The following is a 19,131-nucleotide window of genomic DNA, read 5'->3' as shown; positions in this document are numbered from 1 at the left end:
GTCAGACACACAGGCATCGTGCGATGGAACGCTCATGCCTCCATTAGCCTCCCGCTCTAACTGCGAGGGGGCCGGCTCTGGAGTCCGCAGGGTCTATGGAGACTTCTAACAGTCTAGGCTGGAGCCCAACAGGAGCCAGGAGCTCTGGCTTTTCCTTTCTATTTAGCTCAGTTCGGGGTAGTGGCTGCTGTGCGCTCCGCCCATCTGGCTCTGCTTCTGGGGAGCTTTGCGGAGGCGACTTCTGCAGGGGTGGGAATCCCTGGCGCCCTCACCTGTTTGACGGCGGCTTTCACATTCCTCTCATCCTGACATCCTCCCATCTCCCTTCCACATCTTCCTCATGTCTCACAGTGGGTTCAATGCCCGCCTCCTCCAGGAAGCATTCTGTAACCACCTTGGGTTGACTCCTTTCTGTGAACCTTCTCGAGTGAACATGCAGATGCTACAGAGTCGTGTACCATGTTCTGGTGGCTTCTGAAGCCAGAGAGCATTGCACAAGCTATAACTCAGGCCCTTGAGAGCAGGGACCACGAACTTCTCTGGCGTTCTCAGAGCACAGAATGTGGCAGAGTGCTGCTCCATCAATCCTAGTTGGAGAGTTAAATAGTGCTCCATTGCGGTGTTCGCTCTGATTGCCACCCACGTCCCCCTTCAGGAATGATACACTCTCCTGCTCCCCCAGCTGTCAATCCTTATGGAAACTGCCTGGGATGAAGAGAGCTGGTGCTCCAAGGTCACACTCCATCCCCAGGCAGTGCCCATCTGATGATCAGCGGACACGGTGACACAAAGACCTGCCCCTTCACTCCATCTCGAGACAACTCTAAAGAGTCACCCCAACTTCAGAACTCCCCGTAGGGTCAGAACCGCCCACCCAGACTGCACGTTGACTCGACTCTGTCCTCCACCCCATCCTGCTCCCTTCCCTTCCCTTCCCATCTGCAGGTATTGATCCTAAGGGACTCCTTAGTAAGTGCCCTGCCCGCTAATCTCCATCCCAGAAGCTACTTCCTACGGACTCTGACATTCGTTCACTGCCTTGGTTTGTTCACCTCTTCAAATGGAGTGGGGGTGGGGGATGAGTAGAGAAATCCCCACACCCCTGAGGTGAGAGACCTCACTCAAGGTCAACACAGGCAGCGGGTCAGCAGTGTGGCCAGGACTCGGCCCCCCAGTGACTTTGCTCCACCATACTCTCTGCATCCTGTGGGTAAGGAGCTTGGGGCGGGAGACAAACCCCCAGGTCCCCGCTTCCAGTCAGCAGGTCTTTGGCTTGGGTGGGGACAGAGCACCAGGAGGCCCGCTGCTCTTGTGGGAACGCATGAAACACTCATTTAGTACATTCATATCATGCAATGCACAATTTTGTCTGAAATCAGAAAATATCTTTGACTGGTTTCCCTAAACAAGCAAGTGGTTACCAATTGTCCAAGTTTTGAGAACATGTTTAAGGAGAAAACCTTTGAACTGTTCATGAGTTTAGCTTTTTCCTGGAACATGAAGAAAAGACATCCACAACTCAGTTTTAATCACTGAGCCCCTGGAAGCAGGGCACGGAATGGGGATGCAGCGTCTACAGACAGCTGCTCTGGAGGGGCCTCCTTCCCTGGCAGCCCCGACAGTGCAAGAGCTTTACAAGATGATCCAGGAGAAGGAAAAATTGATCCTGGGTGCCCCGCCCCCAGAGGGAACGTCAAGCATAGCTCCCTGGGCTGACAAGCAAATCCAGCACTTGTGGGATCAAGGGACGAAAGCCCACCCCTGGCTGCAGACGGCTCCTCCCCACTGCTGAGTGCCTTGGACCCCCCTGTGATCTGAAGAGTGGGCTGGCACGAAGACCCTTTCCAGGTGCCTTATGAGGATTAGCTCATTTAAGTCTCCCAATTAGGAGACCCATTGTACAGAAGAGGAAATAGAGTTTTGAAGAAGTGAAGTAATGTGCCCAGATCAGAGTTAGTGGGTGGACGAGGTGGGATTCACACCCAGTGTCTAATTCCAGGGCACGTACCTCAGACTTCAACGACTGGGAGAAAAAGCAGTGAGGGCAGATCCAGACGCTGCGAGAGTCACCTGGAACTGGGATATGATGCAGATTCAAGAGCCCAGTTTGAAAATTCCTGCTCGAGCCTGCAGCCATCACAGAGCTCAGGTCCCGCAACGGCCTACGCTGCGGAGAGTTCACAGCCATCAGACACAACTCATTACTCTGCAGGAAGACAGAAGCCATGGTCCCCTGCAGGCATTCCAAGGAGAGCCACAGAGACACCAGGGGGAGCAGAGCAGGCCACTTCCCTTCACGTGACCTTACAGCCACAGCCCAGTTATACACCTACCAGCTCCCCGCTCTTGGCCTTTTCTAGGTCAAAGGTCCACCTGAGGTTGTGGAGACGAAAGGGCTGAGCACTGGAGTCCATAGAGGCAAGCTTGGCTCTGCCACTTCTCAGCTGAACAGTCTTGGCGGACATCCCTGGCCTCAGTCACCCATCTGTTAAATGGGGGAAGAAGTGCCTGCTCTCCCCCACAACAGAGGGAGAGATCAGAGGCATGACACAGACTATGGCTGTGCCCTTGGGTCACCAAACCTGATTCTGGTCGCCTCCCCCTCTGCCAGCTACGGAACGCAAGCCCCTCTCGGTGTGGTTTAAGCCCTCAATACTAGAAAAGTCAACCTGCTGTACCAAAGTGTTAACTATCAAGGTCAAACACAAAGGCCTGGGGCTCAGCAAGGCCACTACATGGATACTTCATCAGCAGGGAAGGTAGGGTTGACCTGGCGACGTTCTGCAGCCATTCCCCAAATGTCAGAATCACACGCTCCACCACCAAGGACTGGGCAGGCCCCTGCGGTTGGCTTCCTGCTTTCAGACAGTGAGGTCCTTAGACTACCCGGCTGCCTGCTCTGCTCCCATTGCCTGGGGACGGCTGAGTGCTGGATTGTAGGGTATTCCGGGTGGTGAATAAAGGTGAAGCGCCCTGGCCACACGGCACTTGCTCAATGTGCGTCTGGAGCCCTGATCGCAGAGTCTGACCCCCTGGTGGTCATGACTTTTGTTCCTGGAGTCCCTGTTTGGTCCAGCTGAGCCGTCCCTCCTTCCACCTTGGCTGGTTTCCTCCGGTTGGGGTCCCGGGGAATGTGGAGGCTGCTGCCCCTCAGCGCTCTGTATGAATCTTTCATGAGTTTACTGACCTGAATGCTCTTCCTCTGCAGCCTCCTCTTCCCTGGCCCCGTCCCTCAGCCTCTCCTCACAGGACATACTTTCCATCCCTTTAATCATCTTTCTTTATTGCCTTGCTTTGGACCTTGTCCTGGGTCCACATCCTTTTCGAGGGGTGCTGACCTAACCGGGCATTTGTTAACACGAGCGCGGCCTGGCGGAAGGTCAGCTTCCTGGTGCGTGCATGTCATGCTCCTCTTCCTACACTCCTGGGTCACGCTGCCGCCTTCCGGAGGCCTGCCACCATCCCGGGGACTCCTGCTGAGCGAGGCGACCTGGCACACAAGTGGAGGTGTGGCTGACCTGGACGCTGAGCCGCAGCCTGCCATGGGCCTGGGCCCGGGGAAGCAGGTCAGAGGGGACTGCTCATCTGGAACCTCGAGGACTTCCTATACCTCCAGACATACGCTCTGGGGACCACAGGGCAGGGGAGGAGGGACACGAAGCCTCTGCTCTCCCTGACACCTCCCCAGCTCCCTAGGAACTCCATTGCCCTTTTGGGGGAGTGTTCCCTACTCCCTCCCTCCACTAGGAACTCAGAAACCAGGATTTAGCCTCTGTGAAGCTGCACAGCAAAAGGTGGCATTCACAGTGTAATAAGCACACTCTGGGCAGGCCAGGAAGAGGGCACGCGCCAACTCTCCTTGCTCAGTTTCCCCTTCTGATGCCGTGACATAAAGTGCCTGGTGGATCTGATTTCTAAGCCAGCACTGCCTTCCTCCCAGCTAGTTGTACAATTACTGTCCTCTGGGGCTGTTTCAGTCCCACTAAATCCCACCGGCTGATGACCAGGCATTCGGGGTGCCCAGTCCTCCACCCACCCCAAGCTGTGGCTACCCCCCAACACCCCTCGTTCAGGGCCATATGTGGAGGGAAGGATGGGGGACCCCAGTCAGCCACAGCCCTAGTCTCAAGGCAGGTGCCTGAGAACAGGCACTTCCAGTTTCTGAGCAGGGATGTTGGCAGGGCTGTTTCTTGGCTCTCAGAGAACATTCTCTGTTCATTAAAGGTAAAACCACAAGCCATCACCTTTATCTAAGAAGAAATTCCCTGTAGAGGAACACGTCATTTTAATTCCTCCGGCAGAAGCGTTTTTCTCTTTCCCTCTCTCCCTTTCTCTCTCTCTCCCTCCTTTCTTTCTCTCTCTCTCTCTCTTTTTCCCTCCCCTCCTTCCTTCTTTTATATTTCTAACCAGAAATCACTTATGCACGTTCAAGCAAAAAATATACTCTAACCCCTCTTGTGCACAAATGGCCACGTACTATAAATATTACTCTGCTTTTGGAGTTTTCCTTTTGAAATATACCTTAAGACCTTCCCAGGTCAGAAAGCCTTCGAGGAAACAAAGGATGCCTTCCCAGGACATCCAGCCTCAGGAGCTTGCTCCTATCCAGGGCTCCCTCGTGGCACTTTTTCTAGCCCCTTGCTATCCCTCAGGACCTTGAGCGCCAGGGAGATCCTGGTTTCTGCCTTAGTTTAAACGAGCTCCTCCACACATTTGAAAACAGTAGCACGTGCATTTGCTGATCTGTGTGTCACTGTCACAGCAGAGCCGAGCACGGGCCAGGGACGACTCCTGGTGACCGGGGAGGAGGAAAGACAGATGCCCTTGGAATTGTGAGCTCCAGAGCCTCCTGGAGGCCATGTCTCAAAACACGCGCCAGCTAGGTCCTAGTCCCTTGAAGACTACTATTGCTGTAAGGTCAGTGGGAAGAGTACTTCTCCTGAACTGCGACACCCGCCCTGGACTCCTGAAGGGATCCATTCCCGGGGCCCACCAAGAGAAGTGCAGCCGCTGCTGCCCAACCAGTTACCACCCACCGTGCCTCCTTCATCTCATCAGCATCAGCTGGTGACCAGGAAAAGCAAAAGCAAAACACAGGCCTGAACTGACGGAGCCATAGACAACCGACGCAGGACAAGAAAACCCAAAAGCTCGTGACAGAGTCTCTCCTACCTTCGATCATTCCTCCTCCTCCGGAACAACTTCTTGGTGTGCGCAATCTCCACTTCATGGGGCATTGGGTGGTAGCCCTGCATTGTAGGGGAAGAGAGGGGGGATGGTTAGTAACTTCTGAAAGAGAGCCAAGACCTTTTAACGCTAACACCATCCATGACAAAAAGAGATCGAGGGCTTGGAAAGACTAGACTCTGACCACCAAATCCAGACTGAAAGATGGAAAATACTAGAGCTAGTGAATTTCCCCTCAGGCGATGTTGCTGGAATTACAGAACCAAAGAACAATAGAGACACAAAGGGGACCTTAGAATTCGTCACATCCAGTCACTCAGATTACAGATGAGAACGCTCAGGTCCAGGAAGGCAAATGAGCCAGTTCAAGGTCCTACAAGGAATTAGCAACAGAGCTGGGGCCAGATCCTGGATTCCCTGGCTGGGAGAACCGTTTACATCTCTAACATCAAGCTTCCTCACACAAAGGGAATGGCAGGATCTTCTTCTCTGAGCGGTTGAGAGGAGCAAGGAGACGCTGCGCAGCCTCCTTGCAAACCCCAAGCCTCATGCAGAGGGAATGGCTAGGCCTCACGTCTCCTCACCCTAGTCCAGGAGCCCCACGTGTAATTTTTGCCCAAGATCCTCGTTACTTATACTCCTGGGGAGTAGTTAGGGAAAACATGCAAATAGTCAAATGCCTTTTTTTTTTAAAGATTTTATTTTTCCTTTTTCTCTCCAAAGCCCCCCAGTACGTAGTTGTGTATTTTCAGTTGTGGGTCCTTCTTGTTGTGGCATGTGGGATGCTGCCTCAGCATGGCTTGGTGAGTGGTGCCATGTCCGCGCCCAGGATTTGAACCGGCGAAATCCTGGGCTGCTGAAGCGGAGCGCGCGAACTTAACCACTCAGCCACGGGGCCGGCCCCTCAAATGCCATTTAAACCTTAAACTGGGTAAAATCCTCAAGATGGCCTTTTGTATACTGTCATCAGGACAACAACTATCTACACATTGACATCAAGGCTGGAGAGAGAAACCCTCTACTTATAACACGGGGCCATCCTGCAAATGCCAGGCCCCAGGCAGAATTATTTGCAGAAGCTGGGCTGATGGCTGGCTCTGTTCTTACCACCTCCCTTCCCCCTAGGAAAGTGTGTTCTGGTGGGACCTAGGGGAGAGCACGGCCATCCCATTATGGGCAGCCTGTGGGGGGCTGGGAGGTAGGAGGTTCCTAGGCCTGGGGGTCCAGGAGGAGATGGGGTTCTGGCTTGGGCCTGGGACACCCAGACACAGGCCTTGATGCAGAGTCCACAGCCTGAGTGTCACCCCCATGCCACCCACAGGGCCCTGGGCACGCTCAGGGTGATATGTGACAGGCCCCAGTGTGCTGGAGAGTGCCCCCCAACACACACACCTGAGAGACAGGGAGACTGAGGCCCCGAGAGCTCATTCAATGGTAGAGACAGGCAATTCTGTGAGGCTGGCAGCCCAGATCCCCTACAGCGAGGGCATATGCAGCCCTCCACATATGGCTCCACGGCGGAGGGCCCTGCTGGCCCCAGAGACTCAGGGTTCAGCCCCTGATGAAGGGGAGGTGTGGAGTGGATGTTGGCAGCTCTGGCTGTGCTGGGACTGGCTAGTCTTGGGGCATTTCCTGGGGGGCACTGGGAGGATAACAGGCTCAAGAGGACATGGGGACCCTGGCGTTATGGACACTTGGCCTGGACTCCTATTGAGTCCAGGGAGGGAACGACACATTTCAAAAATATATTTTAATGACAGCCCCTCCCTCCCACCCTTTCTCTTGCCTCCAACAATCAGCCAGAAAGGCATGAATGAATTCCGGGCTCCAGGCAGCCACAATGGGCCTCTGTGGCTTTAGGATGTGCTTTGTTTAATGGTTTTCTCAAAGGATATTATTTGCTTTCTTTAATACAAAACACAAATAAGGAAAAACACCAAGTCTTCCCCTCTCATTTCCCCTCTCCCACCCCGACCCAGCTCCAGGCTGGCCCCTTCCCTCCCTCGCTCCCTGCCGGCCCCAGGTCACTGCAGGAACACGCTGGGTGTGCCCCACGTAGACAATGGAAGGAAGCAGAGGCTCCCCCTCGAGCTGGCGGCCTGGTTCGGGATCTCAGCTCGGAGGCCGGGCAGAGGGAGCTGTCCGTAACACTTGGCCTTCCACGAGTCCAGCCAGCCTCTGCCGTCCAGGCCTGAGAGTCCTGGACTCTGACCTGCATCCTGGCTTCTCCCCTGACACTGGCCGCAGCAGTAGAGAGCTGCCCTGGGGACCCAATCTCAGCATGGAGTCCCAGCTCTCTGCCAGGACTCCATGTGGCCCAATGGCACGCCAGGCCACTTAGGGCTTCTAAGGAAGCCACTGCTGTGACCTCTGGGTCCATCCATCCATCCCCCCTAATTTACATATATGTGTGTACATATATAAAATATCACAGTCGTTAAAGAGTGGGCTCTGGAGCTAGACTGTGAACACTCAGTCTGGCCCTTCCTCTCCATGGCTGTGTGACTCTGAGTAGATGATCTAACCTCTGTGTGCCTCAGTTTCCACATCTGAAAAATGGAGATGATAATAGCATCAGCTTCCGAGGACCCTTGTGAGGGTTAAACAAGTTAACAAACATGTAAAGGATGAAGAGCAGTGCCTGGTACATAGTAAACCTCAATGAGCATCTCTAGTGTTGTTGTCATCACCATCATTATCATCATCATCATCATCGTCATCATCTTTCCCATGATCCTGACCCTCTGCTCAGGGCTGCTCTGCTCCCTGTCCTCACGGAGCCCCCAGTCTTGGCAGAAAGAGTCCAGCGGAGGTGGTTTGCAGGAGGCCGTGGGAAGCCCAGGTCAGGAAGGGCAGAGGCAGTTAGCAGACAGCCTGGCGACCCAGGTGGTGCTGGGAAGGATGGCGAGGTTCTGTCTGCGCTCTCTTTCTAAGGCTGGTAGACCCCAGGGAGAGGCTCGAAATCAGCTGAACAAGGTGACAAAGGTGACAGAACAAAGCCTTGCACCTCTGAGGTCCTCCCTCCCCGGGAACAATCCGTGCCAGGGCTATAGAGGACTGGTCCCACCCACAAAGCCACCTGGGTCCCAGCCTACTGACATCACGGTGCATAAAGGAATGACAGCTACCTTCCTGGGGCGCTTCCATAGAACTTTCAGGCTCTCCTGCATAAAATGGGGTGCCCTGTACTTACACACGCTTTACTGGAGAACCCTCTTCAATCAGCCACTTGTTCCTCAAACTCAAGCTGGTCTTGGTACCAAGTGACACACACAACTCCAGATGCCGCCCACACTTCCCCCAGAACAAAGGCATCTGGGTGTCAACAGGGGCAAACGTGAGGCCAGCAGAAGAAAGAGGGAGAAAAGTTGTGCTTAGCCACACACTTGCCATCAGATTAGCTGCTGACCCAGGCTAGCAGGAGTTCCTTAAAGTCAGTGGTGAGAGGTGAGACTTGCATGCGCATGTTCACAGCAGTATTCATAACAGCCAAAATGGAAACAACCCAGATGTCCATTAACTGATGATTGGATAAATAAAATGTGGTACAGCCATACAATGGAATATTACACAGCCATAAAAAGGAAGGAAATTCTCACATGCTACAGCATGAATGAACCTTGAAAACATCATGCTGAAGGAAAGAAGTTAGTCACCAAAGACCACACACTGAACAATTTCATTTTTACGAAATGTCAAGGAGAAGCGAATCTGTCGAGACAGAAAGTAGATCAGTAGATGCCAGGGGCTGGGGAGAGCGAGAATGGGGAAGTGACTGCTAATGGGTGCTGGGTTTCCTTTTGGGGTGATGAAAATATTCTGGAATTAGTGATAATGGCTGTACAACCTTGTGAATATACCAGAAACCATTCGATTGCATACTTTAAATGGTGAATTTTATGGTATGCGAATTATATATCAATTTTTAAAAGGTGGAAAAAATATCTGGGGGCAGTATATGCCAGGTAGGGGGAATAGCAAGTGTTAAAAAAAAAAAGAAAAAGATCTAGCCACAATGAAAAGTGCCCCTCACTCAGTTACTCTCCAGGAAGCAGGTGCCCTAAAACATCGTCCATAAGATAGAGCTGGAAAGGGAGGCATGTCCTAGGCAAGGGGCTGGCAATGACAGGAGTGACAAGGAAGGAATCTGGAAAGGAGCATGAATTGGTATCTCTAGGCCTGGCCAGAAGAGATGGTGTTCTGGGTTTAGAACAGAGAGCCTTCCCTACTTTTCAGTTAGGGTTTATCCCTCGAGTGGAGAATGGGAAATTTCAGGCTTGTCAGAATTATTCTTTAAGAGCACACAGCGGCCTTTGCTTTAACTCCTTACTCAACAAATCCTTCCATTTCATACTTTGAAAGATCCCCACGTGGACATCAGTTGAGGTATGAGGCCCCCCGTAAAAGAGAGCATGGGCCTTCTGGTTTACCCAGGTGCTCTGTGTGTTTCATCGGTGGGAGCCAGGAGAGCCTCTGGAGCCTCCCCCTGCCCCATCCCAGGTGCTGCGTGGTCTTCCTCCATTTCTCTACATGAGAACGCTTCTCCCTTTAGCTCTGAGACCTGGCTGCAGTCCCCCCTCTGTCTAACCTCTGACCACTTTTGATAAGTAAATGGGCCTGGGAGACAAGTAGATTACATAAACCAAGGCTCTCCAGGGAGAGAGGGAAGATAATACTCCTGCTTGCGGCACTGGCAGAGTACACATGAAACACACACACACACTCTCCCGTCCCAGAGGTCAGTGCTGGTGGAGGATGCAGCACTGCGGGGCAGCACATTAGCGCTCTGGTTGCAGAAACACGCTATGTAAAATCCGCCCATTCCGGGGCAGGCTGGGGCTGATATCTCACAACCAGGGGCAGGAGGTATTTCCGAGGGATTAAAGGCCGGCCAGCAGAGCTGCGGGCCCCAGGCTGAGCGTGCAGGGGCCCTGCCCCGAGATGACAGTTATAAACAAACAACTTGGGTCTGGGGGTGAGGGTACAGGGAGGGAGGGCAGGCAAAGCCAGCACACTGAGCAAGGACAGCACGTGTGCTTAGTGGCTCTGTGACCAGCTGAGTCTGTGATAAGAGTGATGCACTCCCACTGGGCCCCAGACTCCCCTCCAACCACCCAAGCACCCTTGCATCCACCCTTCCATCCCTCCACTCAGCCTATAGATATTGTTATTTTAGGCACTGCAGATACAGTAGTCAACAAGAAATAGGCACAATGCTTGTTCTTCTAGAGCACACGTTTCAGTGAAAGAAAACAACACACAAATAGGTACATAATACGATAAATGACGAAAAACGCTATGGAGCAGAACAAGGCAGGGCAACGGGATGAGAGCAGCAGGGGTGGGGGTGGGAGTGGGGGTGGGGGCTCAGGGAAGATCTCTGTTACTTGACATTCATCCATCAATCCATCCACCCATTGGCCAATCCTTGGTTCTTCTCCATTCAGCACTGAGAGCCCACTCTGGGCCAGGCGTATCACATGGAGAATTCCAGAGGAGCAGACCCAGGAGCAGCCCTAGGAGCTCAGGATCCTAGGCTGGTGCCCAGCCATGCACTCCGGGTTCCAACAAGTGAGGAGGGGTGGCCGAGAGCAAGCCCCGACCTGTGCTGGAGCCACAGCTGGCTCCATGACGCTGCCACCAGGCCCCAGGATGGAGAGCTGTGTCACCGGGCATGGGTTCATACGCCCTCTCTATGTCTGCCCTGCAGACGCTTGCCTGCGTGTGCTTGCTGTGTCCCCTGAGACGACCCTGGGCATAGCCCTGTTGGCAAGCTTCTGCTCCTCTTCTGCTGGAGGGTGGTATTCACAGCTGCCCAGTTCCCCCTGTCCTTCACTCACAGGTATGTGGGGAGTGAGGGGGCCCTGGTTGCTGCTGTGCGTGACTCTCTTTCAATCTTGCTTGACGAGGCTTAGAAATGCCCCACAGAGCTCAATCCCACAGCCTGCAGCTTCACGGAATCCTATGCCCACCTCCCTGCCAGGGGAGATTTTCTTGGTATTCCCAGACCTTTGATCTCTGACCACTAACCCCAGACCTGGGTCTGATAGAAATCATCCAGGCCTAACCATATTACAGGTCTGTCATCTTTCTCTCTCTCACACAACAGCTCTTTGTAAAGGGAGAGAGCATTAGACAAACGCAAGAGAACCTCTCTTCTTTAGTGTGAAGGATCCCCCAGAACGCGGAAGACCCAGATGAACCACGTACGTGGTGTCCAGCTGATGTAGCCTTTGGTGGGAGGTGGTCCAGCCGCGAAGTGTGGAATCTGAAAGGAAGGTGGAGGATCCTGGCCCAGGTGAGGCAGTGGCAAGAGGTCTCAAGCAAGGAGGCGTCCTCACCTGACCAGGTGTGCCCTGTGGCCCCAGCCCTGCTCTCTCCAAAGACCCACCTGTCTGCCCACATCACCTGGATACCAACTCTCCCCTCTGGCCTCTTGGAAACCACCATCCCTCGTCTTCATGAGCTTACGTATTGGTGCCACCAGGCTCCTGTCACTCCCAAAAATGCTATTAAATTCATAGAAACTAATGGCTTCCTTCCCCCCAGAAAATTCCAGAGGAGCCAGAGTGGAGGGCCCCACGATTCATTTGGCTCAGAAGAACTGGACATTGGTTCTGCCATGCCCATTGGGCAAGCCCAGGGAGCTGGAGCCCCACAGAGGCAGGACAGACCCTCGGGCAGAGCCAGCTGGGACTCCCCAGGCTCACTCGTCTCCAGCAGGACTCAGGGAGACGTCCCCAGGCGAAGGGTACAAAGGAACCAGAGCACTTGGCAACTTAAAGGGCCATAAAAATACCGAGTACAGCTCCTCTGACAATGAGCTGTCTCAGCGGAGCCTTCCTCCTGCTGGGGGTCATGTTTTCTCATAGCTTCTAAGAAGTTATCCTACCAAGGTCTTGTCCCACGTGGACAGGATGTGTGGGTCACGTCCGAGCTGAAATAAACAGGTAATGTTTCTAAAATTCTTGGAATCTCCAGGCTGCACAGCTATTCAAAGAAGCTGACCTGTTTCAGAAAGAAAAGGTGGAGGGGCAGGCGGGCTCGCCCACGTTTAAATTTGTGGTTTTCTAACTTTTCTTTTAATTTATTTTTTTTAATCAGTAGAGACCCTTTTAAAAACAATACATTAGCTGGAGTCCTAGTATAAAAACATAGATAAAAGGAGAAAGGGAAGAGAGCCAGAGGCTGCCTCTGAGCCACAGGGCACCCACCCCTCCTCCGGCCATCCCCCACTCACATGCTGGAGCTTGAACCTAAACTCCACCCACTCTGAAATGATACCATACGGATGCTGGCTCCACAAGAACTAACATTTTTCTAGAAGAGGAGCTTAACTTAGGCTCTCTGGACAGGTTTTAGTGGAGTCTATGAGCCCCCTGAATTGTACATGAATATTTTGCCTGTGGCAATCTTCGGGGTGAGAGCCCACCGCAGTCACCTGACTTCCAGGGGAGCTGTGCCAGCACCGCACTGTGATTACAGAGGCTAGGTCGCTGGCATCACTGGCAAGAGCAAGCCTTCTTTGGATGCACTAAGCCAATAAAACCTGGCCCTCTTTTTTTCCTTCAAGTTGGGTCTCTCACTGTAACAGCCCAAAGAATCTTGACTAATAAATCAAACATACCCTTTAAGAAAGCTGGGTCCCAGATCAGTTGCCAAACTTGGGTACCACTGGGCAGTTATCTCATCCTGCCCTCTTCTCCATCCTGTGTAAAATGAGGATGAAGAAGCTGGCATAGTGGTGCAGTGGTTAAGTTCGCATACTCTGCTTCAGTGACCCAGGGTTCACGGGTTGGGATCCCGGGTACAGACCTACACATCGCCCATCAAGCCATGCTGTGGTGGTGTCCCACATACAAAATAGAGGAAGATTGGCTACAGATGTTAGCTCAGGGCCAATCTTTCTCGCCACAAAAAAAGAAAAGAAAGAGCATGAAAATATTTCCTACCTCCTTCCTTCCCTCCTACCTCCTTCATCATGACCATGTACGTCTTCCTTTGATTTCATGGGCCAATACATTTCCTGTTTTATCTTTAAAATATTTTGAGGTGAGTTTCTGTCACTTACAACCAAAAAAGTCCTAAGTAATTCAGCATGATACAACTTTAGGTGTTGTGATTGATATATTATATGCATGAAGTCATGGGCAGCAAACATGACCATCCCTGCCCGCCCCGCCCCAATCCCGGACTCCGTTGGATAGCCATGTCAGGAAGAATCCACTGGGCTGTGTCAAATATAAATGGCATTTACTTGATAACTTCTGAATAAACAGAAAAAGTAGGTGAGAACACTGACACAAAGGACTAAGAACCAACAGAAAAATATTAGAAAATTATTTCTATATTATATGGTATAAAAAGTGAAGGAAACTATTACTAAAGGGCTGTTTTTTTCAATGACCATGGTCAGTCTTCCATTTGGCAACCAGGGCGGTACTGTGAAGAGTGTGTGTGCGCATGTGTGTGTGTGTGTGTGTGCGTGTACGTGTGTAGGGATGACTATGACTCTCTCTGTGTCAAAGCCCAGATGAGACCAAGCGGCTCAGGGCCTTGTGCAGGTCACAAGACCAGGACTGAGTCCAGAGGCAGTCCTGGACACAGGTCACCTGGGCTCACGTGGTGTCCCTGATGCTCAGTGACACAGGGACAGACACGAGAGAATGGAACTGGGGCAGACAGATGCTCGCCACTCCCCTGACAAGGGACATTTCCAGCTGCTGCACACCAGAGGCAGGAGAAGGCACGAGAAATGTGAGAGGTACAGGGGCCGTGGGAAACGGCACAGTGTCCGTTCTGCAGCCTCCAGAAGAACTGCCTGGGCAGGACTGGACAAACATGGCCCGAATTCTGGTCCCGAGTGGTATGTCCACGACAGAGATAAGACGCAAATCCTCAAAAATTCCATAAAGCAAGATCAAGACGAAGCAATACTCATGCTCTGGCCTCGATGGGGAAGTGACAATTCTGAGAGGCAGGCAAGTCGGTGAAAAGTTTCATGTGCTTGGGAGGTTCAAAGACCATTTTGGGAACAGAAGCAACAGACTCTGGAAGAAGAGTGACGGCTCTACACACACTTAGAGGATGGCCACTACATTCTGCGACCACACTGTGTGTCACAGACATAGAAAAATGAGACTCTGCTTGTGTCCCAAAGAAGTCCACAGGCTGCTGGGAAGAACAGATAAATGATTTTACTACTCCAGACCAAGGGAAGTCACAAGGCGGGACATGCAAGGTGCAAGAAACCCCTGGAGGAAGGGATGCCTAAGGCTACCCTCTGAGTTACCAGCAGGCTCTTACGCTGACAGAGGCAGCCTGAGAAAGGTGATGGCCCCAGTGAGGTTACAGGGAGACATGCTTTAATGGCTTTGCTCTGGCATCTCCTGAATGTGCTCTGGTGCGGCTCATTACACACACTGGCAGTAGTCTGGATTTGGTAAGTGTGAGGGCATCTGTGGGCCATGGGGAGGGATCTCCTGCCCAAACCACCTGGACCAGCGATGCTAAGATCCAGGGTGAGCTCCACTGGCAGGGGATGCCTCTAAGGCCTCATGTGAATGAACGGTTTCAGCACCCTCTTGCCCCTTGCACTGCTGGCCAGAGCTGGCCAGGCAGAGGACATGCAGGGACAATAAGGAGGCCATGACAAGGCAGCACCCAAGAGCAACAGGGCCCATGTCCTGGGATTTGCCAAGCCAGCACCGGGGTCTTTAAGCAAAGCAGATTCGGGGCTGCCCAGCAGGGCTGGGTTTGGTTTCAATGCCATCACTGCCACCTACTGTGGGAGCCTGGATAGATGCTTGCCTTATCTAAACTTGTATTTTCCTCATCTAGAAAATGGCAATAATAAAGAATTATACCTATTTCAGAGGGTTGCTAAGAGGATTAAATGAGGTTATTTGACAATAAGGTAGCTTGCTCTGGCCTGGCACAGGGGGGTGGCACAGTGATTTCCCCAGTTGTCCACCTCACCCCCATCCTCAGCAGCCCCCCACATACCCCTTTCCTTTCTCTGGCACAGTCTGTGGAATCACCCCGTCTGCACCCAGAGCCTCTATGACAGGAAGGTCGGCCACCCTGAGACTTCCATCCGTGTCCCTCATGAGCCTGCCAGGGAGCCACAGCTCACACCCCCAATAATGCCATCCTAGAATGTGGGCACCTGTATCCACCAGCCAGCCATTTCCTGAGCTCCCTGGCTACATCCAGAACATTCTTGGGGAAAGAAGCGCAGCTCACTGAAACCTCAGCCTCTGCAGTGCAGACACTGAGCTCTCACCCCAACTCAGGGGAAACGGTGAACGAAACACTGCGTCAGACAGCCTGGCTGGGGCCGTGCGTGGGGCACCAGGTGGCTCATGGGAAGTCGAAAGAGCTGAGCCACAACAGAGACAAGAGTGCACAGGGAGAGCAGTGGTGGGGGTGGGGGGGGGGCTGTGGGGTGGAGGGAGGCCTCCCCTCTCAGGTTGACCCAGAACCCGCAGGGATGCTGGAGGCACAAGAGGCTTGAAACGCCGCTCCTCCCCGGAGGAACCAATTGTGCTTTCATGCATTCACACAACACATCTCCCACAGCGGTGAGGTGGCAGGAGCGGATCTGGGTGCTGCGGGTACAATGGTGGATTGAAGCACAGATAAGGGCTTCCACTCTACAAAGGGGGCGTGCTAGTCAACAGGATGCAGCTAGAAAGTGAAAGAATTTAAACAGCGACAAACGTGCTGGGAAAAAAAATGAAGGTGGTAATCCTTTCGATTAAAAGGCCCCTCTCAGAAAGTGGCATTGGAGTCAAACCAGAATGACCAGGCTGACAGATGGAGAGGGATTCAAAGCTGAGACTCATGTTGTCTACGTGGGAAAAAACTAGAGACGTCACTCGCCTGCTGTTGATTCTTTAATATACAAACCTTAGTGTGTCTTTAATTTAAATAAAGTAGTAGGCCCAGATGAATGGTTCCATTTCATAAACCAGTAAAATTTAAATTTAAAAATGGGGAGCTGTTACTTTTTACTCTGCCTAAGGACACCACATGTACTATCACCATCATTTCATAAGGATATAACTTTAAAATAAAACATGGTCCTTTACATGGATTAACCTCAGCTATATGATAAAGTCACTTCGCCAGCCTGTAGGATGCCCTTTACACAGAGTCCCAATCAGACACTTGTCTACCTGACTCAAATTCACCTGCATATCCTTAGAAAGAAATAAAATTTAAAACACTATATGGGGCTTATGTATTCTTACAATAGAATACACATTACACATTTATAGGTATGTAACAATGCAGAGGGTATGTACTGCAAACCAAGTATTCTGAACTTTCTGGGCAATTTAAGGGTTTTTTTGGTTGTTTGCCCTTTTTTTTGCTGAGGAAGAGTGGCTCTGAGCTAACATCTGTTGCCAATCTTTCTCTTTTTGCTTGAGGAAGATTGTCCCTGAGCTAACATCTGTGCCAATCTTCCTCTATTTTGTATGTAGGGATGCCACATATGTGTATCTGTGTGGCTTGATGAGTGGTGTGTAGGTCTGCGCACAGGATCCAGACCTGCAAACCCCAGGCTGCTGAAGCAGAGCACGGGAGCTAAACCACTATGCCACCAGGCTGGCCCCATTTAAGGGCCCCATTTTTCAAGAACAATTTTGAATATAAGTGATCATTTTCACCTGAACCTAATCCCCAAGCAAAATGTGAATTCATAATTTTTCTCATTTTGCAAAAGACCAGTGGGAACACCTCTGGCATACCTGGGTTGGCCTAAGCCATGAACCTCAGCAATGATCATGACCTTCCTGGCATGAAAAGTCACATACGCAGGTAATCCAAACCCTTGCCCTTCTTGCTAACGGCATTTGATCAAGCCATAACCAGTTTTTGTCTGGTTTTTGTTTTGAAGTGGACACGGGATTTCTTGGTCATTTGCTCATTGACCCTCCCCATCCTGGGCCACCTTCCTACCCTCCTTGGGCCGCTGACACAAACACAATCCCATTAGTTTAGTGCCTACTCATTGACTGATAACGACACAGCCCTCAGCTGCTGGCAGCTCCTAACACTGAAGTCGTCTCCCCGGAACGTATGAAAGTGAGTCCTGTGCCAACAGCCAGGCCCTCCCGAGTTCAGCCTACAGCCAGGCTGTCTCTTGCGACAAGAGGTTTTAGAAGGGCAGCCCTTCCAGCTGGATCGTCCAGCTGCCAGAACAGAAGAGGCCAGGAAAGCTGTGCACTTGCTGTCCCCTTTATCCACAAGGTTTCGAGGTGTGAGTTTTGCTCCCTTCTTTCCTTTAAAAAGATGGTGAAGTCTTCCACAGTGTTGACCTTCAGGAGTAGAGAGCTGCCTTGCAAATCTGCACAGCTCCAGGCTCTGTGCACACCCCAAGGTGTGCAGAAGGTCAGTGTGCACAAGCTGGACCCAAGGCATCAGATCCGGGGCTGCACGGCTGGGTGACCGACTCGAGGGCCAGGATTTAATGACATGACCAGTATTCCTGGCTGCACCACAGCCCGTCCAACCACTTAGGTGGAGGAAGTGATTCTTCAGGCTCTCGCTGCCCCCCTCCCATGTCAGATCAAGAGCCCACCCAGAGGAACTGCTTTAAGCTTCTATTTATGGAAATGCAGCAGAAGGAGCACCGGGCTGGGGGCCAGGAGACCCAGGTTCCTGCCCCGGGGTTTGGAGTTAGACTGGAGCAAAGTCAGCCACTGATCTGGAAGCACAAACCGCTCCTCCCTGCCCCCACGTGCCTGCCGCCCCACCCCTGAACACACATTCCCAGCACCAGGCCTTTCCCTCTGCCTGGAACAGCTTCCCTACTTTTGTTGACCCCTGAAACCCTGTCCAGACTCAGCCATTGGCATAAATGCCCCTGCCCTACAAAACCGACCCTAATTCCCACGAGAATTAATCCATTTGGTCACACAGCACATTGGACAACCCCATCCTGCCGTCCAAACAGACTAGGTCGTTGCTTACAAGTTTGCCTCCCCAACCATGCTATGAACTTTCAGGAGCTCAGGCGCCATGTTCCCTTCACTTTTGTCCATCCCCTGGTGCCCCAGAGATACTGCAGTCCTCCATAATTGCTTGTTGGATCAAAGACTGATGACCCTGGACAGACGAGAGTTGGGGCATCTCCATTCTACCCACTGTATTCACAGGTGACCCATGGGCCCAGGGCCTATAGACTGTGGCCCTCAACTGGACAATACCTCCTGTGTTGCAAGAAACCAGGGTGCTCCAGAGCCTCATCGGCCCTCAACCTGTAATCATGAGGCCCAGTGCTTAGCGACTGCTACTCTCCTTCAGTTGAATGGAAAAGACAATGAAGACATGGATCCCCCAACCCTCGGTGGGACTGCAAGCTCTCCAAGGACCCAGGTGGCCATTCCCTGGCCTGCACAGTGCCAACAGCACTGTGGATGCTCGGTGCCCACGACTCAACTCCACAGGCCCCTAGCTTGTAATTTCTGCCAAGCCACCCCCACATACAAGGCCAGAGGCAAGTCCGGCCAGGCGGTAGGACTGCTAGCTTCCCCTCTCTGAGCCTTAGTCTCCTCTACTCTAAAATGGAGAACTTAAACCTACCTTCCGTTGTTAGGATCAAATGAGGTGCTGGGAGTACAATGAGACGACACACAGGGACACACGTGGCCAGCTCTGGAATACATGTTTGCTGAATCCAAATGTGGAAGTGCTCATGCCCAGACCAGCCATCAAAGAGAAGGGTCCAGTGTACCCTAGGTCCACAGAGCTGAAGCCAGACAGTCTGAGAGGGGGTCAGTACCTACCAGGGGAGGAGTATAGTCTAGAGGGGTCACACAAGTAATAGCAGCCAGGGAGGGGAGGCCAGGAGTTCCCCCCTGCTGGGGCAGAGGGATGAATGAGGGGCAGCGTCCAAGGGCGCAGGCATGGTCTCCTTAGGGCCTCCAAACAAGG

The 19,131-nt window shown here is 52.3% G+C and overlaps 1 protein-coding gene across 41 annotated transcripts in view; it reads right to left on the bottom strand.

The window, feature by feature from the left end:
- CTIF (cap binding complex dependent translation initiation factor) overlaps window positions 1–19,131 on the bottom strand; it is a 296,979-nt gene that overhangs the window by 135,229 nt on the left and 142,619 nt on the right. For all 41 annotated transcript variants that reach the window (XR_011421048.1, XR_011421049.1, XR_011421050.1 and 38 more), the window contains one exon: window positions 5,173–5,249. Coding sequence is in view for 31 of the 41 variants with exons in the window: in XM_023647782.2 (XP_023503550.1) it covers window positions 5,173–5,249 (77 nt within the window). In the remaining 10 variants the exon portion in view is untranslated. The remainder of the gene's footprint in view (window positions 1–5,172; window positions 5,250–19,131) is intronic.

The sequence above is a fragment of the Equus caballus genome, chromosome 8 (assembly GCF_041296265.1).
Source record: "Equus caballus isolate H_3958 breed thoroughbred chromosome 8, TB-T2T, whole genome shotgun sequence".
In the NCBI taxonomy this organism is placed as follows: Eukaryota; Metazoa; Chordata; class Mammalia; order Perissodactyla; family Equidae; genus Equus; species Equus caballus.
Note: the sequence above shows the minus strand (reverse complement) of the source record. Positions and strands in the feature narration are given on the sequence as shown.